The 16,657-nt window shown below is 35.5% G+C and overlaps 1 protein-coding gene across 7 annotated transcripts in view; it reads left to right on the top strand.

Moving 5' to 3' along the window:
- ATRNL1 (attractin like 1) overlaps window positions 1–16,657 on the top strand; it is a 738,261-nt gene that overhangs the window by 106,118 nt on the left and 615,486 nt on the right. For all 7 annotated transcript variants that reach the window (XM_081573518.1, XM_081573521.1, XM_081573515.1 and 4 more), the window contains exon 10: window positions 16,307–16,461. In XM_081573518.1, coding sequence (XP_081429644.1) covers window positions 16,307–16,461 — 155 coding nt within the window. The remainder of the gene's footprint in view (window positions 1–16,306; window positions 16,462–16,657) is intronic.

Genomic DNA, 16,657 nt, shown 5'->3' with positions numbered 1-16,657 from the left:
CTGGATCCAATTTCCCACAAATACTCAGGGATGGTTGTGTACTCAAATAACCAATTTTCAGAATGAAAATGGGCACTATGGACATTATAGACATTAAATGATAATAAATGAACATGATAAGCAACTGTATGAGAGTAACTTTTTTAAAAAATTAAATGAGCCATGTCAAATATCTAGAAAAATGAAACTTACTAGAATTGACACATGAAGAGACAGAAAATTGGAATAATCTTATAACAGAGAACTAGAGTCTATGCTTGAAATCCTCTTCCCTTAAAGAAACAAACACAAAGCAAGACAAAATAAAACCCAAAACTCTCCAGGCCCAGATAACTTTATTCATGAATGTGCCCAGACAGTTAAGAAGTATGTATTTAAGGAATAACACCAGTCATTCACAAACTTTTAGAGAACAGAAATAATTATTTGCAATTTTATGGGGTAGCAAAACCTTGAGACAAAGATATGAAAAAGATATTACAGCTAAGGAAATTATAGTGTTATCTTTTTCATTAAAATAGATACAAAAATCAGGTGAATCCAGCAATTTATGGAAACAATAATACATTATTTGGGTTCACTTTAAGAATAAAAGATTAAATAAAATTTCATAAAAGAATAATTAACACATTAAAAGAATAAAGAAATAAAGGCATATATTTTTCTCAAACAATGCATAGGATGTTTAGATAAAATTTAACTTATATTCATGAAAACCTTCTAACGCAGTAGGAATTGAAGTAAACTATTCATGTAGTAAAAGAAAAACTTTATTGCAAACATTCGAGTGTAATGTTGAAAAATTTCCCTTTAAAGTTAGGAATGAATAAGAGTGGTTACTATCACTGTTTCTATTCACCATTGTATTGGAATATCCAGACAGTGCAATAATACAATTAAAGTAAAAGGGAATAACAAAATATAAAAGATACATAGGTAATAGTTTACTTGATATAAGGCCAATATGAGGAAAATATAATTCTATATACCAGGAACACTTGGAAAATGATAATTTAAAATTAATATAAGATCAGGATGTCAAAAACCTGAGAAGTAAATGTCATGACATATATGCAGGATCTTTACATAGAAAAATCAAAAACCTTGTGAGAAATTGAAGGCCTAAATAAATGGAAGAAACAGGATTGGCCAAAAAGTTCGTTTGGGCTTTTCCATAAGATGCTACAGAAAAACCCCAGTGAACTTTTTGGTCAACCCAATGTATTATGATAATTAATTGAAATACTCAGTATCATAGAGATATCTATTCTGTCCTAATTGATCTTTAGATTTAATGTAATTCCAAAACACAATTGCAGAAAGTAATATTTTCTTTTAGAAATTGACATGCCTATTTTAAAATTTATATGAAAATTCAAAGGATCAGTCTTAGCTAAAACTAGCTTTTAAAAGAACAAAGCTGAAAGTCTTCTCTTCTAGATCTCATGAACGTGAAGCTACAGTAATTAAGTATTGCTGCAAAGATAGGGACATAAACCATCGTAGCAAATAGGAATTCCCCAGATAGACCTGCACACTTATCGGAACTTTATATCCTGGGGCTTTCCTGATGGCTCAGTGGGTAAAGAATCTTCCTGCAATGCAGGAGATGCTGGAGGCGTGGGTTCAATCCCTGGGTCGGGAAGATCCACTGGAGGAGGAAACGGTGACCCACTCCAGTATTTTTGCCTGAAAAACCCCATGGACAGAGGGACTTGGAGGGCTACAGTCCAAAGGGTCACAAAGAGTCAGACACGACTAAGCGACTAAGTACAGACACAGATTATAACACAGTTGGCACTAGACAGTTGTTTTTTCAATAAATGATTCTGAGTCAATGGTTATACAATTGAAGTAAATGAGTCTGGGGCACTGTTTTACATCTCATACACAAAAATTAGTTTCAGATCAATGTAAATCTAGGTGTAGAATACAAAATAATAAATATTGTAGAAGATAACAGATAAATGTCTGTGTTTTTATTGGCAAAGAAAGACTTTAAAAATAGAATTTAAATAGTGTTCTCAATAAAGGAAAAATGATAAACTGAACTATATATGTGTAAAAATATAACTAAGAAACTGAAAAGGCAAACTGCAGTGTAGGAGATACTGGCAATACATAAAGTCAACAAAGGTCACTTTTCCTGAGTATATAGAGAAGTACTACAAATCAACAAGAAAATGTCAGACAACTCACTAGAAAATGGGGAAGCGACTTGAACAAAAATATATCCAAATGACCAAAACACATATTAAAAACTGCTCAACCTCAATTACCACAAGGTAATTTAAGATAACATTCAGATACCACTACACATCCACCTAAACAGTTAAAATTTATAAGGTTGTTTATCCAAGTGTGTATAAACTGGTGGAAGCATTCTGAAAAACCTGTTGACAGTTTCTGCTAAATTTGAATACATTCATACACATATGTGATATATGTATCCCATGAAATAGTTTTCTAGCTGTATATTCAACAAATGCATTATGTATGCAAATGTACACAAATATACTATCTACTATACTATAAATATACTATAAATATAGTGGGCTTCCCTGGTGGCTCAGAGGGTAAAGAATCCACCTGCAATGTGGGAGACCTGGGTTCGATCCCTGGGTTGGAAAGATCCCCTTGGAGAAGGGAACGACTACCCACTCCAGTATTCTGGCCTGGAGAATTCCATGGACAGAGGAGCCTGGCAGGCTACAGTCCATGGGGTTGCAAACAGTTGGACACAACTGAATGACCCTCACTTTTTCATAAATACAGTATATATAAATATAATATAAATATAGTTTACAAATATACTATATTTCAGACACTCATTATGCAGAGAAATTGTCAAGGATAAGCAGCGCTAATAGCACGTTCATCAGTCTTTTTAGTAGAGTACTGTTAACGAATAACATATTTGTGAAATTGTCTTGTATCACTTTTCCAAAACCTCTGACAGTTACATTTTTAGAGAAATCACAAAATCTTGATAGTTCAATAAAGTAGCTTTGAATTGTTTTCAGTCGCTCAGTCGTGTCTGACTCTTTGTGACCCTATGGACTGCAGCCTGCCAAGCTTCCCTGTCTATCACTGTCTCTCAGAGTTTTCTCAAACTCATGTCCATTGAGTCAGCTTTGAATAATGTAAAAATAACTCTCATTATATCAAATTTAAGAAACTATAGGAAATCATTTCATGTAACCAGATTAACATCATTATGAAAACATATTTCAACTATATGTGATTTCAGAGATTTTTTTGAGATTTTTATATAGTACCACAGAAGCATTATCTAAAACATCCTGTATTTGTAGAAATTCTCATTTCTCAAAAATGATTCCTTTTGTATTTTAGGATGTTTTATTCATTGGTATTATCCTTTGCTAAGAGACTTTAAATTTGCTGTAATGATTTTGAGTACCAAGGCCGTTAGGGTCTCCCATTTCTTAGCCTCGTTAAATGAGATGTCTCATAATGTTTTTTGCATGTACATGTTTGTAGAGCTTGTAGCAGGAGCTCACATCTTCATTTTTCTTCTGTGTCAAGGCTTTTTTGTAACAGTAGAGACCTCAGATTTTTTTTGTCCTGTTGTTGAAGTTGGTTTCTCTATTATTGTGTTCCTTTAAAACTCAATAATAAAAGCACAGTATGTTTTAACACATAAGGGACATACAAAACATTATCATTTACAACTTACAGCTGTAATTATAAATTTGGTATTTTTTCCAATTTTTTCAACTTAAAGATTTCAACTATACTTAGAAATACTAAAAAAGTAGTGTGTCTTATATTTCCTCATGATTATATTCAGAGTTTGCATTTTGGCAGAACAGTAAAATGTGTTCTCCTGTGACTTTTTTTTGAAAAAATAATAGAAGTCTTGTAACATAAAATTCTCCATTTTAACCATTTAAAGTTTACAATTCAGTGTTTTTTGTTTATTCATAATGTTGTGCTGCCATCACTGATCTCAGAATATTTCCTTCTCCCCTAAAAGAACTCCTGTACTTTCCTCTACCCTTTCCCTCCATCTCTTGGAAACCACTAATCTAGTTTCTGTCTCTGTAGTTTTACCTATTCTCAGTATTTCATGTAAATGAAATGTATAGTATGTGACCTTTTGCATCTGGCTTCTTTGACTTAGCATAATTTTTTCAGGGTTTGTCCGTGCTGTAGTATGTTTCTGCATTTGATTTTTTGTAATGGCTGGATAATATTCCATTGACGAATATACCATATATTGTTAATGAGCTCATCAGTTGATGGACAGTTGTTGGGTTGTTTTCACTTTGGGCTGTTGTGAGTGAGGCTGCTGTGAACATTCTGTAGAGTTTAACTTTATATTTTGGTTAAAGTAATGGTTAAAGTGTTTTCAGGTTTCTCCTCTGTAAAGATACAGTTTTTCTTTTTAAAATAATAAACAACCTTGTGGGGGATACTTTTAGATTATGTAAACACAGTTTCTCATTAAATTATTTTTAGAAATTATCTTAACTGAAAGATAATTGCGTTACAGTATTGTGTTGATTTCTGCCATACATCAACATGAATCAGCCATAGGTAGATATATGCCCGCATCCTCTTGAACCTCCCTCCCACCTCCCACTCCATTGTACTCCTCTAGGTTGCCCCGTTTGAGTTCCCTGAGTCATACGGAAAATTCCCATTGGCTATCTATTTTACGTGTGGTAATTGCATATGTTTCCATGTGACTCTCTCCATTCATCCCACTTTCTCGCTCCCTCATCTCCTCCCCGGTGATAGTCATAAGTCTCTTCTCCCTGTCTGCATCTCCAGTGCTGCCCTGCAGATCGGTTCATCAGAAGCACTTTCTAGATTTCATATATTTTACACTAGTTTTAGCATCCACTAATAATTCTTGTGAGAAACAGTTATTACTATGATGATTACCAAATGGTGGTATACTAATGTTTTTCCGTATAAATATCCCAAGTTGTATGTTCACTTATATCAGTATGAATTGATAGATTTTTATTTTACTCAATGTTTTATAATCTATTACTCTTCTTTATTTTGGTGCTCAAAGTGTCCCAGATTTGGCCTCCGTGAACTTTTTCAGTAAGTGTTCTGTATTCTTTAGACATGTCCCCAGTCATTCTTGTGCCTTTCTATCCTTTTTGGCACAGGCATAAAATAAATAAAATTCTTTTTACATCTTGTAGTTTCCCTGCTCGAGTAAGTCATTTGTTTCCTCAAGGAACCTTGATTGCATCTAGTACATAATTGTATTTAACAACAAGATTAGGGGACTAGGTATGTTTATTACTTTTTTGATGTGTTTATAGACCCTCCCCGAAGATAGAGCCAGAAGATTTACAAACACACATCTATGTCTATTTATAGAAATGGGTGTATATCTTTATTACTGTATGTCTGTCTGAGCTGCATAATAATGTAATACAACATTATAGTATTTATTTTAGACTTCCTTGCCTTCATATTTGTAAATCCCAAATCCCTTTTGAAAGTGAGAAATCCAGATCCCATTTTACAATTCATGTATATTTAAAAAATTATCTGCCTATTAGGTACTGAAGGTTGGTTTATATATTGTAGTAAAGGTATCATATCTGGAAAAGCAGCTGTAATTTTTATCACTATCACTATTTTCTTGTTGTCTTTTAATTAATAGGCTTTATTTTGTAGAACAGTTTTAGGTTTAAAGAAAAATGAGCAAAAGATAGGGAGCAAGCATTCCCAAATACCCCCATATGTTCCCCATCCCCAGTATATTATTAACATTTTGCATTAGTGTGGTACATGTATTACAATTGATGTCAATATTGATACATTATTATTAACTAAAGTGCATAGTTTACAGTAAGATTTACTTTCGTGTTATAGATCCAGTGGGTTTACACCATGTATAATGACGTGTTCCACTGCTACTGTATCATACAGAATAGTTTAAGTTGCCCTTGAAATCATGTGTGCTCACCTCCTGCTCTCCCTGCCCAACCCCTGGCAACTGTTGATATTTTTGCTGTCTCCATTGCTTTGCCCTTTCCAGAATGTTGTATAGTTGGAATCATACAGTATATATCCTTTTTAGATTGGCTTCTTTCTCTTGGCAATATGCTTTTACGGTTCCTTGAAGTCTCTTCATGGCTTAATAGCCTGTTTTATCACTGAATAATATTCTGTTGTATAGATGTGGTACAGTTGTTTATCCATTCACCCACTGAAGGACATCTTGGTTATTTCCAAGTTTTGACAGTTATTAATAAAGCTGCTGTAAACGTTTTTTGCATCAACATAAATTTTCAACCAATAAGCACAGTTGTTGGATTGTGTGGTAAGTGTGTTTAGTTTTGTATGAGTATGTTTAGTTCTGTAAGAGTGATTGTACAATTAATTTTTCATTCCTACCAGCCATGAATGTTGCTTTGCATCCTTGCTAGCATTTGGTGTTAGTGTTTTGAATTTTAGCCATTCTAATAGGTAGTGGTGAATCATTATTTTAATTTGTAATTCCCTAATGCCCTATGATGTTGAGGGTTTATTCATATACTTATTTTGCCATCTTTATGTCTTCTTTGAAAAGCTGTATTTTCAGATCTCCTGCCAATTTTTAATTGAGTTGTTTTCTAATTGTCGAGTTTTAAGAGTTCTTTGTATGTTTTGGATTCAGGTCCTTTATCAGATATTTGTTGCAAATAATTTCTCCAGCTCTGTGGCTTGCTGTTTCATTCTCTGAATGATGTCTTTCACAGAACTTAAGTGTTTAATTTTGATGAAGTCGAACTTAGCACTTTTCTTTGATAAATTGTTCTTTTGTTGCTGTATCTAAAAAGTCAGCAAACTCATGGCCACCCTGTGGTTGTCTTATGTTATCTTCTAGGAGTTTTATAGTTTTGTATTTTACATTTAGTCTTATGATTCATCCTGTGTTAATTTTTGTAAAACGTTTAAGATCTGTCAAGCTTTCTTTTCTTTTTTTTGCATTTGGATGTCCTGTTGTTTCAGCACCATTTATTGATATGACTGTCTTTCTCTGTTGAGTTGTTTTTGTTCTTTTGTTAGAAGCTAGTTGACTGTATGTGGGTCTGTTTCTGGGCTCACTGTTCTGTTCCACTGATCTGTGTGTCTGTTCTTTCCCTAGTACCATGCTGTTTTGGTTATTGTATCTCTATGGTAAGTCTTGAAGTCAAGTAATGTCAGTTTTCTGAGTTTGTTCTTCTCCCACAATATTGTGTTGACTATTCTTTCTAGAATTTTGACTGGGATTGCAGTGAATATATAGACTAAGCGGGAAGAAGTGATGTCTTGATAATAGTAAATTTTCCTGTCCAAGTGTATGGACTATCCCTTTATTTACTTCTTTGATTTCTTTCATCAGAGTTTTGTAATTTTCTGAATATAGATCTTATCCACATTTTATTAGATTTATACCTGTTTCAATTTGTGCGGGTGCTATGTAAATGGTGTTGTGTCTTTATTTCAAGTATCCATTGTTGATTGTTGGTATGTAAGAAAGTGATTTACTTTCATATATTAACCTTGTATCCTGAAACTTCCCTATAATTACTTATTAGTTCCAGGAGTTTTTAAATTGTTGTTGTTGTTGATTGTTTAGTATTTTGTACATAGATGATCATGTTATGTGTGAAAAAAGACAGTTTTATTTATCCCTTCTCATTTTGTATATCTTTTAGTCCCCCCCTTTTTTTTTGGCTTATTGCACTAATTATGACTTCCAGTAAAATGTTGAATAGGAGTGGTACAGAATATACCTTGTCTTTTTCTTAGAAAGAAAGCATATGTTTTCTTGCCATTAAGCATAAATTTTGGATAATTTTTTATTATCAAGGTGAACCCTCTATTCCTAGGGTTATTATTCTTAGAGTTGTTAGAGTACGTTATATATTCTAGATATAAATTCTTTATCAGATACATGATTTACAAATATTTTCTTCCACTCTGTATGTTATTTTTCATAGTATTTTTAGTGTCCGTTGAAGCTCAAGATTTTTTAATTTTTAAGACTGTTTTATCTGTTATACATTTTGTCACATTTGTGGTGTCATTAGGCATCCATTGCCTAATGCAAGGCAAGGAATATTTGCTTCTATAGTTTCTTCTAGGAGTTTTATCCCTTGTAGCTCTTAAATTTAGGCATTTTATTCAATTTTTAGTTAATTTTTGTATATATTGTAAGGAAGGGTTCAGTTTCTCTCTTTTAGATATCCAGTGGCCCTAGCACCATTTGTTGAAAAGAATATTCTTTCCTTTCTTTGAATTGGCTATTTTGGGCCCTTAAATTTCCACATGAATCATAGGATTGTTTTTATTGTTCAGTTGCTAAGTGTGATCTCAGGACTGAAGGCTCCTCTACCCTTCACTGTCTCCCGGAGTTTGCTCAAATTAGGGTCCATCGAGTCGGTGATACCATCCAACCATCTCATCCTCTGTTGTCCCCTTCTTCCACCTGCCCTCAATCTTTCCTAGCATCAGGGTCTTTTCCAATGAGTCCGCTCTTTGCATCATGTGGCCAAAGTATTGGAGCTTCAGCTTCAGCAGTCCTTCCAGTGAATATTCAGGATTGATTTCCTTTAGGATAGACTGGTTTGATTTCCTTGCAGTCCAAGGGTCTGTCAGGAGTCTTTTCCAGCATCACAATTCAAGAGAAAAAATTCTTTGGTGCTTAGCCTTCTTTATGGTCCAACTTTCACATCTGTATGTGGCTACTGGAAAAACTGTAGCTTTGATTATATGGACCTTTGTTGGCAAAGCGATGGTTCTGCTTTTTACTACGCCATCTATGTTTGTCATAGCTTTACTTCCAAGGAGTTTGTCAGTTAAAAAAGCATCCAACTTGGATTTTATAGAGTAAGTTGAATCTGGAGATCAGTTTGGAGAGTATGACCATCTTAACAATATTTTGTTTTCCAATCTAGGTAAAAAGGTATCTTTTCATTGTTTAGGCTGTCTTTAATTTCTCTCCTCAATATTTTCTTGTCTTCCTGGTGTAAGTTTTATGTGTTTCATTAAATTTATTTCTAAATGCTTTATTGTTTTGATCCTGTTGAAAATTGAATTGTTTTATTATTTTTATCTTAACATTTTTCATTTCTTATAATATAAGTACAGTTTATTTTTTGCATATTGTTCTTTTAACCTCCAAAGTAGCTAAACTGATTTATTAGCTATAGCAGTTTTTTATAAGTTTATTTCAATTTCTGTATGCAAGATCATGTCATTTATGAGTAGAGCTTTACTTCTTCCTTTCCAGTCTAGATGCATTTTATCTTCTTGCCCATTTTCCTTTCTATCTCAAACACAAAGTTGAATAGAAGTGACAAGAGCAAAAATCCTGCTTATTCCTGATCTTAGAGGGAGAACATTTTGTCTTTCACCTTTAAGTATGATGTTAGCTGTGTTTTTTTGTTTGTTAGTTTTGTAGATATCCTTTGTATTAGGCTGCTGTAACAAATTACCACAAACTATGTAGCTTAAAACAATGAGAAGATATTCTGTCATAGGTCTGGAGGCCAGGAATGCAAAATCAAAGTGTAACCACGGCCATGCCTCTTCCACAAGTGCTGGGAAAAGGCCTTTCTTTGCCTCCTCTAGCTTTGCCTGTTAGTGTTCCCGAAGTTGTGGTTGAACCACTCCAGTTGCTGCCATAGTTACATTCTTGTTTTTGTTCTTGTTCAGTTGCCCAGTTGTGTCCAACTCTTTGCGACTCCATGGACTGCAGCTTGCCAGGCCTCCCTGTCCCTCACCATCTCCCGAAGTTTGCCCAAGTTCACGTCCATTGCATTGGTGATGCCATCTACCCATCTCATCCTTTGATGCCCCCTTCTCCTTCTGCCCTCAATCTTTCCCAGCTTCAGGGACTTTTCCAATGAGTCGACTGTTTGCTTCAGATGACCAAAATACTGGAGTTTCAGCTTCAGCATCAGTCCTTCCAACAAGTATTCAGGGTTGATTTCCCTTAAGATTGACTGGTTTGATCTCCTTGCTGTCCAAGGGACTTTCAGGAGTCTTCTCCAGCACCACAGTTCAAAGGTATCAATTCTTTGGCATTCTGCCTTCTTTAGGGTCCAGCTCTCACAACCATACATGACCACTGGGAATACCATAGCCCTGACTATAGGGACCTTTGTTGACAGAGTAATGTTTCTGCTTTTCACCACACTGTCTGGGTTTGTCATAATAGCGTCCTGCCAAGAAGCAATAGTCTTCTGATTTCTTGGCTGCAGTCACCATCCACAGTGATCTTAGATTCCAAGAAGAGGAAATCTGTCACTGCTTCCACCTTTCCTCCCTCTATTTGCCATGAAGTAATGGGACCGAATGCCATGATCTTAGTTTTTTAAATATTTAGTGTTAGGATGGTTACTTTACTTCCTCCTCTTTTCTGTGTGTCTCTTAAATGGACACTTGTCATTCGATTAAGTCCATTGGATAATCCAGGATGAGTTCCTCATCTTTAAATCCTTAATTTAATTGTATCTGAAAAAAATACTTTTTCCAAATAATATAACATTCCCCGGTTCTGCAGATTAGGACATGGATACCTCTTTTGGGGTGGGCACCATTCAGTTATAACAGGTTGAGGAATTTACCTTCTATCTTTCTTTTGTTGGGTGTTTTTTTAATCAGGAAAGGGTGTTGGAATTTTTCAAGGCTTTTGCTGTATCTATTGGATATATATATATATATTCAGAAGAGGGATTGCTTGATCATAGTAGTTCGGTTTTTATTTTTATTTTTTTTAGGAATGTCCATACTGTTTTCCAAATTAATTGTACCAGTTTCCATTCCCATCAGTAGTACTTCTACATCTTTTCTTCACATCCTTGCCAACACTTAGCTTTTTAAACTCGTTAATTATTGTAAATTAAAATATAATTGACGTATAACATCATATTAGTTTTAGGTGTACAGCTTAGTGAATTGATACATGTTTGTGTTGTAAAATGATGACAACAGTAAGTTTAGTTAACTTATACATATAGTTATGAATTATTTTTTCTTGTGATGAGAACCTTTAAATTCTTAGCAGCTTTCAAATATACAGTATTGTTAGCTATAATCACCATGCTGAATATTATCAGGGGTTATTTGTCTTATAATTGGAAACTTATGCCTTTTGACTACCCTTACTCATTTCACCCACCTTTTACCACCTGCCTTTTGAGCCCACCAATCTACCCTCCATATCTATAAGTTCATTAAAAGATTTTTTTAGATTCTACACATGAGTGAGATCATAATGTATTTGCCTTTCTCTGACTTATTTCCCTTAGTGTAATGCCCTCAAGGTCCATCTGTGTTGTGCAAATGGCAAGATTTCCTTTTTTGTGGCTGAATAATATTTCTCTAGCTTTTTCTAGTCAACAGTTGATGGGCACTCAGGTTGATTCCACGCCTTAGTTATTATAAATAATGCTGCAATGAGTATGGGGGTGCAGATATCTTTTTGAAATGGTTGTTTTATTTCATTTGGATAAATAGAGTGGAATTGCTGGATAATTTGGTAGTTCTATTTTTTGAGAAACCTCCATACTGTTTTCCACAGTGACGGAACCAATTTATAGCCCCATCAACAGTGCATAAGTGTTCGCTTTTCTCCACATCTTCACCAGCACTTGTTATTTTCTGTTTTTTCGATAATACCATTCCAACAAGTAAGTGTGTGTGTGAGGTGATATCTCATTGTGGTTTTCATTTGCATTTCCTTGTTGAGTGATTTTCATGTATCTGTTGACTGTATGTCTTCTCTGGAAAAATGTCTATGCAGATCCTCTGCTCATTTTTAATTAAATTGTTCTTTTTTTTTTTTCTATTGAGTTATGTGAGTTTTTACACATTTTAGAGATTGCATTTTCTCAACTCCACAAAGCCAGGCCTGCTATGGAGAACCTGTTGTTTATTTCCCCAGGGCATTGCCTGAAGTGTGCAAGGTTATGCACATTTTGCCGCTCAACAGAGTGGAGCCAGTTATACATGTGTGCTCGTGCATGACCTGTAGAAACTCAAGTGTACTGTCTGCAGGGCTGTGTTTGGGGTGTTGGCTCTGTGGGGGAGGGATTTATGAATTGTTGACAGCATGCATATGCTAGCTTGGGTAAATCTACTTCATCCTATGAAGTTTATGCATGGGCTTCTTGGTAAAGTCCCTGAGGTAGGTAGTAGAAACCTTTGCCCTTCTTGGGTTTTGTACCCTGGTTGCTGAGAGCCCTGTTTTCTCTCCCCTGCCGATCCCATGATTGTTTTGGATGGCGTGAAAAGGAAGTGGGCCTCTTGGGCATGACCCTGCTTGGGCGGACACTAGTCACCACTAGCTCTCTCTTTGCTCATGGGTGAAACAGCAGCTTGAAGAAGTTTCTCTTGGCAGTGAGCTGTTGCCTTGGGGCAGGTGAAGTGATAAAGTTAAACTGTTACTAGTCGCTTCAGTCCTGTTCTTGGAATTTTTGCTCTAAGCAGTGCTAGGACTTCCATGCTGGACTGCTGGGCTCTCATAAATGTGCTCCTGTCTCCGAGTAGTTGACCGAATCACTGCTTCTGTGGGAGCACCAAGGCGGTGTTGACTGAAAAAATAACGCACAACCTCAAAGTTGAGAATTTTGTTTTATTTGGTGGGCAAATCTAAGGACTTAGGCCCAAGACACAGCATCTCAGATAACTCTGAGGGACTGCTTTGGAAAGGCAAGAGAGAAGCCAGGTTTACAGGAGTTTTTCCAGCAAAGTCCATGTAGTCAGAACAACAGAAGTTTACTATTACTTCTTAAAGAAAACCAGACATCTCAAGTTAAGGAACTTAGCACTTTTTTGAGTATGAAAAGATACAGCATCTAGGCTCATAGAAGTCATTGCTTTGAGATGCACCTCAGCTATCTGGGGCCAGTGTCTTGTGCTTCTCATCCTGAATCTGCTCAGGGTGCTCTGTCCAGGGTGGCTGCACTGGTAGGCGTTGTTTCATTCTGAGTTTCCTCAGGGCTCACCATCAGGGTTGCAATGTGATTGCTCGACGGCTGCAGCACCCTTTTTTTTTTTTTTTACTGATATGACAGGCAATATTTTTTATTCTCAGCAGGAAAATCTTGTTCCAGCACCTTGATAATGACTCTCCCCTGTATCTTCTTATTCTGGCTTATTAGAACATTCAACATTTTCATATGCCATCCCATTGCTTTTTGGCCCTTATTGTTTCTGATGAGAAGTCAGTTATTTATCTTATTGGGGTTCTCTTGCATGCAAAGAACCTTCTTTCTCTTGCTATTTTCAAGATTTTATCTTTGACTTTCAATATTTTTGCTATTTTATGTCTGAATGTGGCTCTCTCTGTACTTTTTTCTTACTTGCAGTTTGTTGAGCTTCTTCGATGTGTATCCTAATGTTTTTCATCAAATTTAGGAAGTTGTCAGTCATTATTTCTCAAACAGTTTTTTACCTCTTCCCCCTCTACCTTAGAATTCCCAGTAAATGCATGCTCTTGCTGTTAATGGTGGTGTACATTTCTCATAGACTGTTCATTTTCCTCTCTGTTTTTGAAATTGCAGACTCTCTACTGATTTATCTACTAGTTCACTGATTTTTTTTCTTCTACCTGCTGAAATATGGTATTGAGCCTCTCTGCTAAATTTTAAAATTTCAATTTAATACTCTTCAGCTCCAAATTTTTCTTTTCCTGGTTATTTTTATTTGTTGATGCTTTATATTTAATAAGACATTGTTATACTTCTTTGAATTTTGTTTTCTTTAAGTCTTTTTAAAGACTTTGCTTTGAAGTCTTTTTTTTGTTTCATCTGGCCTCTGGGTTCTCTCAAAGGTAGTTCTGTTGCTTGCTTTTATTCCTGTATATTGTGTGGGTCACACTTTCCTATTTCATTGCATGCCGTAATTTTCCCCGAAAGCCAGGCATTTTAGGCAGTACATTGTAGCAACTCTGGATCTGACTTCTCCCTCCCTGAGGCTGCTGTAATTTCATTTGTTTAGGGACTTGGCTGAATTCTGTTAGTGAAGTCTCTTTCTTTGTCCACATGTGTCCTCTGATGTTCCTCTTCAGATGGTAGAGGCTGTGGAGGCACATGGTCACCCTGGGATGATCAGGATTTTAGCAAAGTTCTTCGACTTTTTCCTCTGAGCTCTTTGTTAAGCTGTCTGCCTCTGCTTGTATCACCCTCACCCCCTAGCCTCCACTAATTGCCAGCTGATAGTTCTGTTATTTTCAGCAAAGCTCTGTGGGTATGAATTGCTCCATGATCTGAATTGGCATTTTATACCTTTTACACGGGTAGTCTTTGAGGCTAGTCATTGATGTTCTGACCCCAGTAAGGCTCTTATTAGCTGTCTTTCCCCCTGATTCTCTCTGATAAACTTCTAGTTGGTCTATGTTTTAGCTTATTATTCTCACATAGATACTTGAGAAACAGCCTCCATTGTTTCTGAGAGTGCCTTTAAGGCTTGAAGTTTGCTGCCCTGTACCAAATAAAGTCAGGTTCCCTTGGGAGAGCTTTGGACCTTTCCTTTTCTGAGGCTGCCTCTCCCTGTGGGGGATAAGCTGTGATTATTTTGGAAATATAGGTGGGGGTTCGTAGCTTGTTCTTTCAGTGACATCACTGTGTTCTGTGCATCAGATATTATGGTAGCCTCTGCTCTTCTCAGCCTTCCTCTTTTATCTTGGAACTGTTGGCCTATGAATTAGGGGTGAAGATTTTTGGGCCCTCGTGTTCTTAACCTGTGTGTGAGGCCTGGTGTATAGCTTCCACCCTGTGCGTGGGAGCAAGGTAGAGAATGAGCACTCAGACCTCTCATGCTTTCTCCTTGAATAGAGCTTCTGCCACCAAGAGTGAGGGGGCGTGAGAAGTATTGGCAATCTGTTGCTCCTGGTTATATATTATTGGCCTGAACTAGGAACTGAGGGATAAAGGAGTATTCTGTTCTCAACCTTACCAGCCTGGGGTTGAGCAGTCCTGCTGAACAGGTTGTGTCTGTGTGGGGAGGTGGTAGTAGTGGGAAGAATGAGAGTTGGTAGTGAGTCAGATATCATGGACTGTTGTTGTTCTTACTGAAATTTAGTTGATGTTCCTGAGTAATTATTTATTTGTTGTTGCTCTTGGCAAAAGTTTTTGAGATCTGAAAAAGACGTTTTTTTAAAAAAAATTTTTACCAATTATAGCTCTTTCTCTGGGAAGATTGTTTATGGATCTCCTTATATTGCTATTCTGGAGGTCAGTTCCATATTCTTTAAGCATTTGTTGTTGTTCAGTCTCTCAGTCGTGTCCAACTCTTTGCGACCCCATGGACTGCAGCACACCAGACTTCCCTGTCCTTCACCATTTCCTGGAGTTTGCTCAAACTCATGTCCATTGAGTGGTATTAAATCTATGGCTTTTAAGAGACTACATCTGTCTTACTAACTGTACCATACGTGTTAACTGTGTTTATATTCTGATTCTTTGTTTGTACTAGGGATTTATTTCTAAAGTATTAACTCATATTGTCCTGAACCTTTAATATATATTAGTTCATTCCGGTAAAATATACTTGTGAACATATATTTGTAGTTTTTCTCTCAGAATTGCACTGTAATTAATTAAAATAACATTTATATTAATTTTATTGTTTCTCGAAAATGCATGGAGATTTTCAATTATACACAATATAGATGTACCTCAAAAATAATCTTAAGCAAGAGAACATGAATACAAATAAATACCAACTGTGTCATTCCATTTTGTGAAGTACAAAGAGAGCCATCTAAATGTTTGCTGTTAGAATCAGAATAGTGGTAATTTTTTATTTTTTGGTCTTAGTACTGGTTACTTAGTTGTGTTCATCTTGTGGAAATTCATTGGGTTTTAGACTTATGATATGTGCACTTTTATGTATATATTTAAAGAGTTAAAAAGCATTTTATTGGATCCATATGAGTCATACAGTTTTAACTGCATACTGTTCAGAGTAAATTTATTACATTTTACTATTTATTTACTTTGGTATTTAAAACTGATGATAAGTCAGTCCTCTAGTTTAAAGGAAATGTTTCCTACTTTTATAAATAAAAACAAAATGCAAAATATAAATTATTATGAAATCATTAATGATTATGTTTAATATTGTGTTTCCTCAAAGCATTTTAAGGTACTCTGAATTTCAAAGTATCTTCTAAAAATATTGAAGTTTAGAGGCCATTTGTTAAAAATAACAAAGCATGTTATTTTCACAATTCCAAGGAAAATTCTGTATTCAAATTAAATCCTTTCTGTACTTGATATAAGATCAGGGAGGTCTTTTTATCTTTTGTAATACATTTTTAAATTTTATCCTGTAGGACTATTTTGAAAGAAAGTGGGTTTGCCAGATACCTTCATTCAGCTGTTCTTATCAATGGAGCTATGCTTATTTTTGGAGGAAATACCCATAATGACACTTCCTTGAGTAACGGTGCAAAATGTTTTTCTGCCGATTTCCTGGCATATGACATAGGTATGTATCTGTTAGGATTGTACAAAGTAGGAAATACCAGAAATTTTTCATGTAGAGATTCTCAAATACATTACTAGAGAGCATGTGTATATGTCATTTTAGAGAGAGAAATTCAGCGACAGATTCTGAATGGAATTCTCTCCAATTCCAGCATAAATAGTGGTATAGGGGAAGGGAATAAATGAACTGAGGTGAA

This window comes from Giraffa tippelskirchi, chromosome 2, assembly GCF_054371585.1.
Source record: "Giraffa tippelskirchi isolate mGirTip1 chromosome 2, T2T-mGirTip1v1.2.pri, whole genome shotgun sequence".
In the NCBI taxonomy this organism is placed as follows: domain Eukaryota; kingdom Metazoa; phylum Chordata; class Mammalia; order Artiodactyla; family Giraffidae; genus Giraffa; species Giraffa tippelskirchi.
This window is presented reverse-complemented; position numbering and strand designations above follow the sequence as displayed.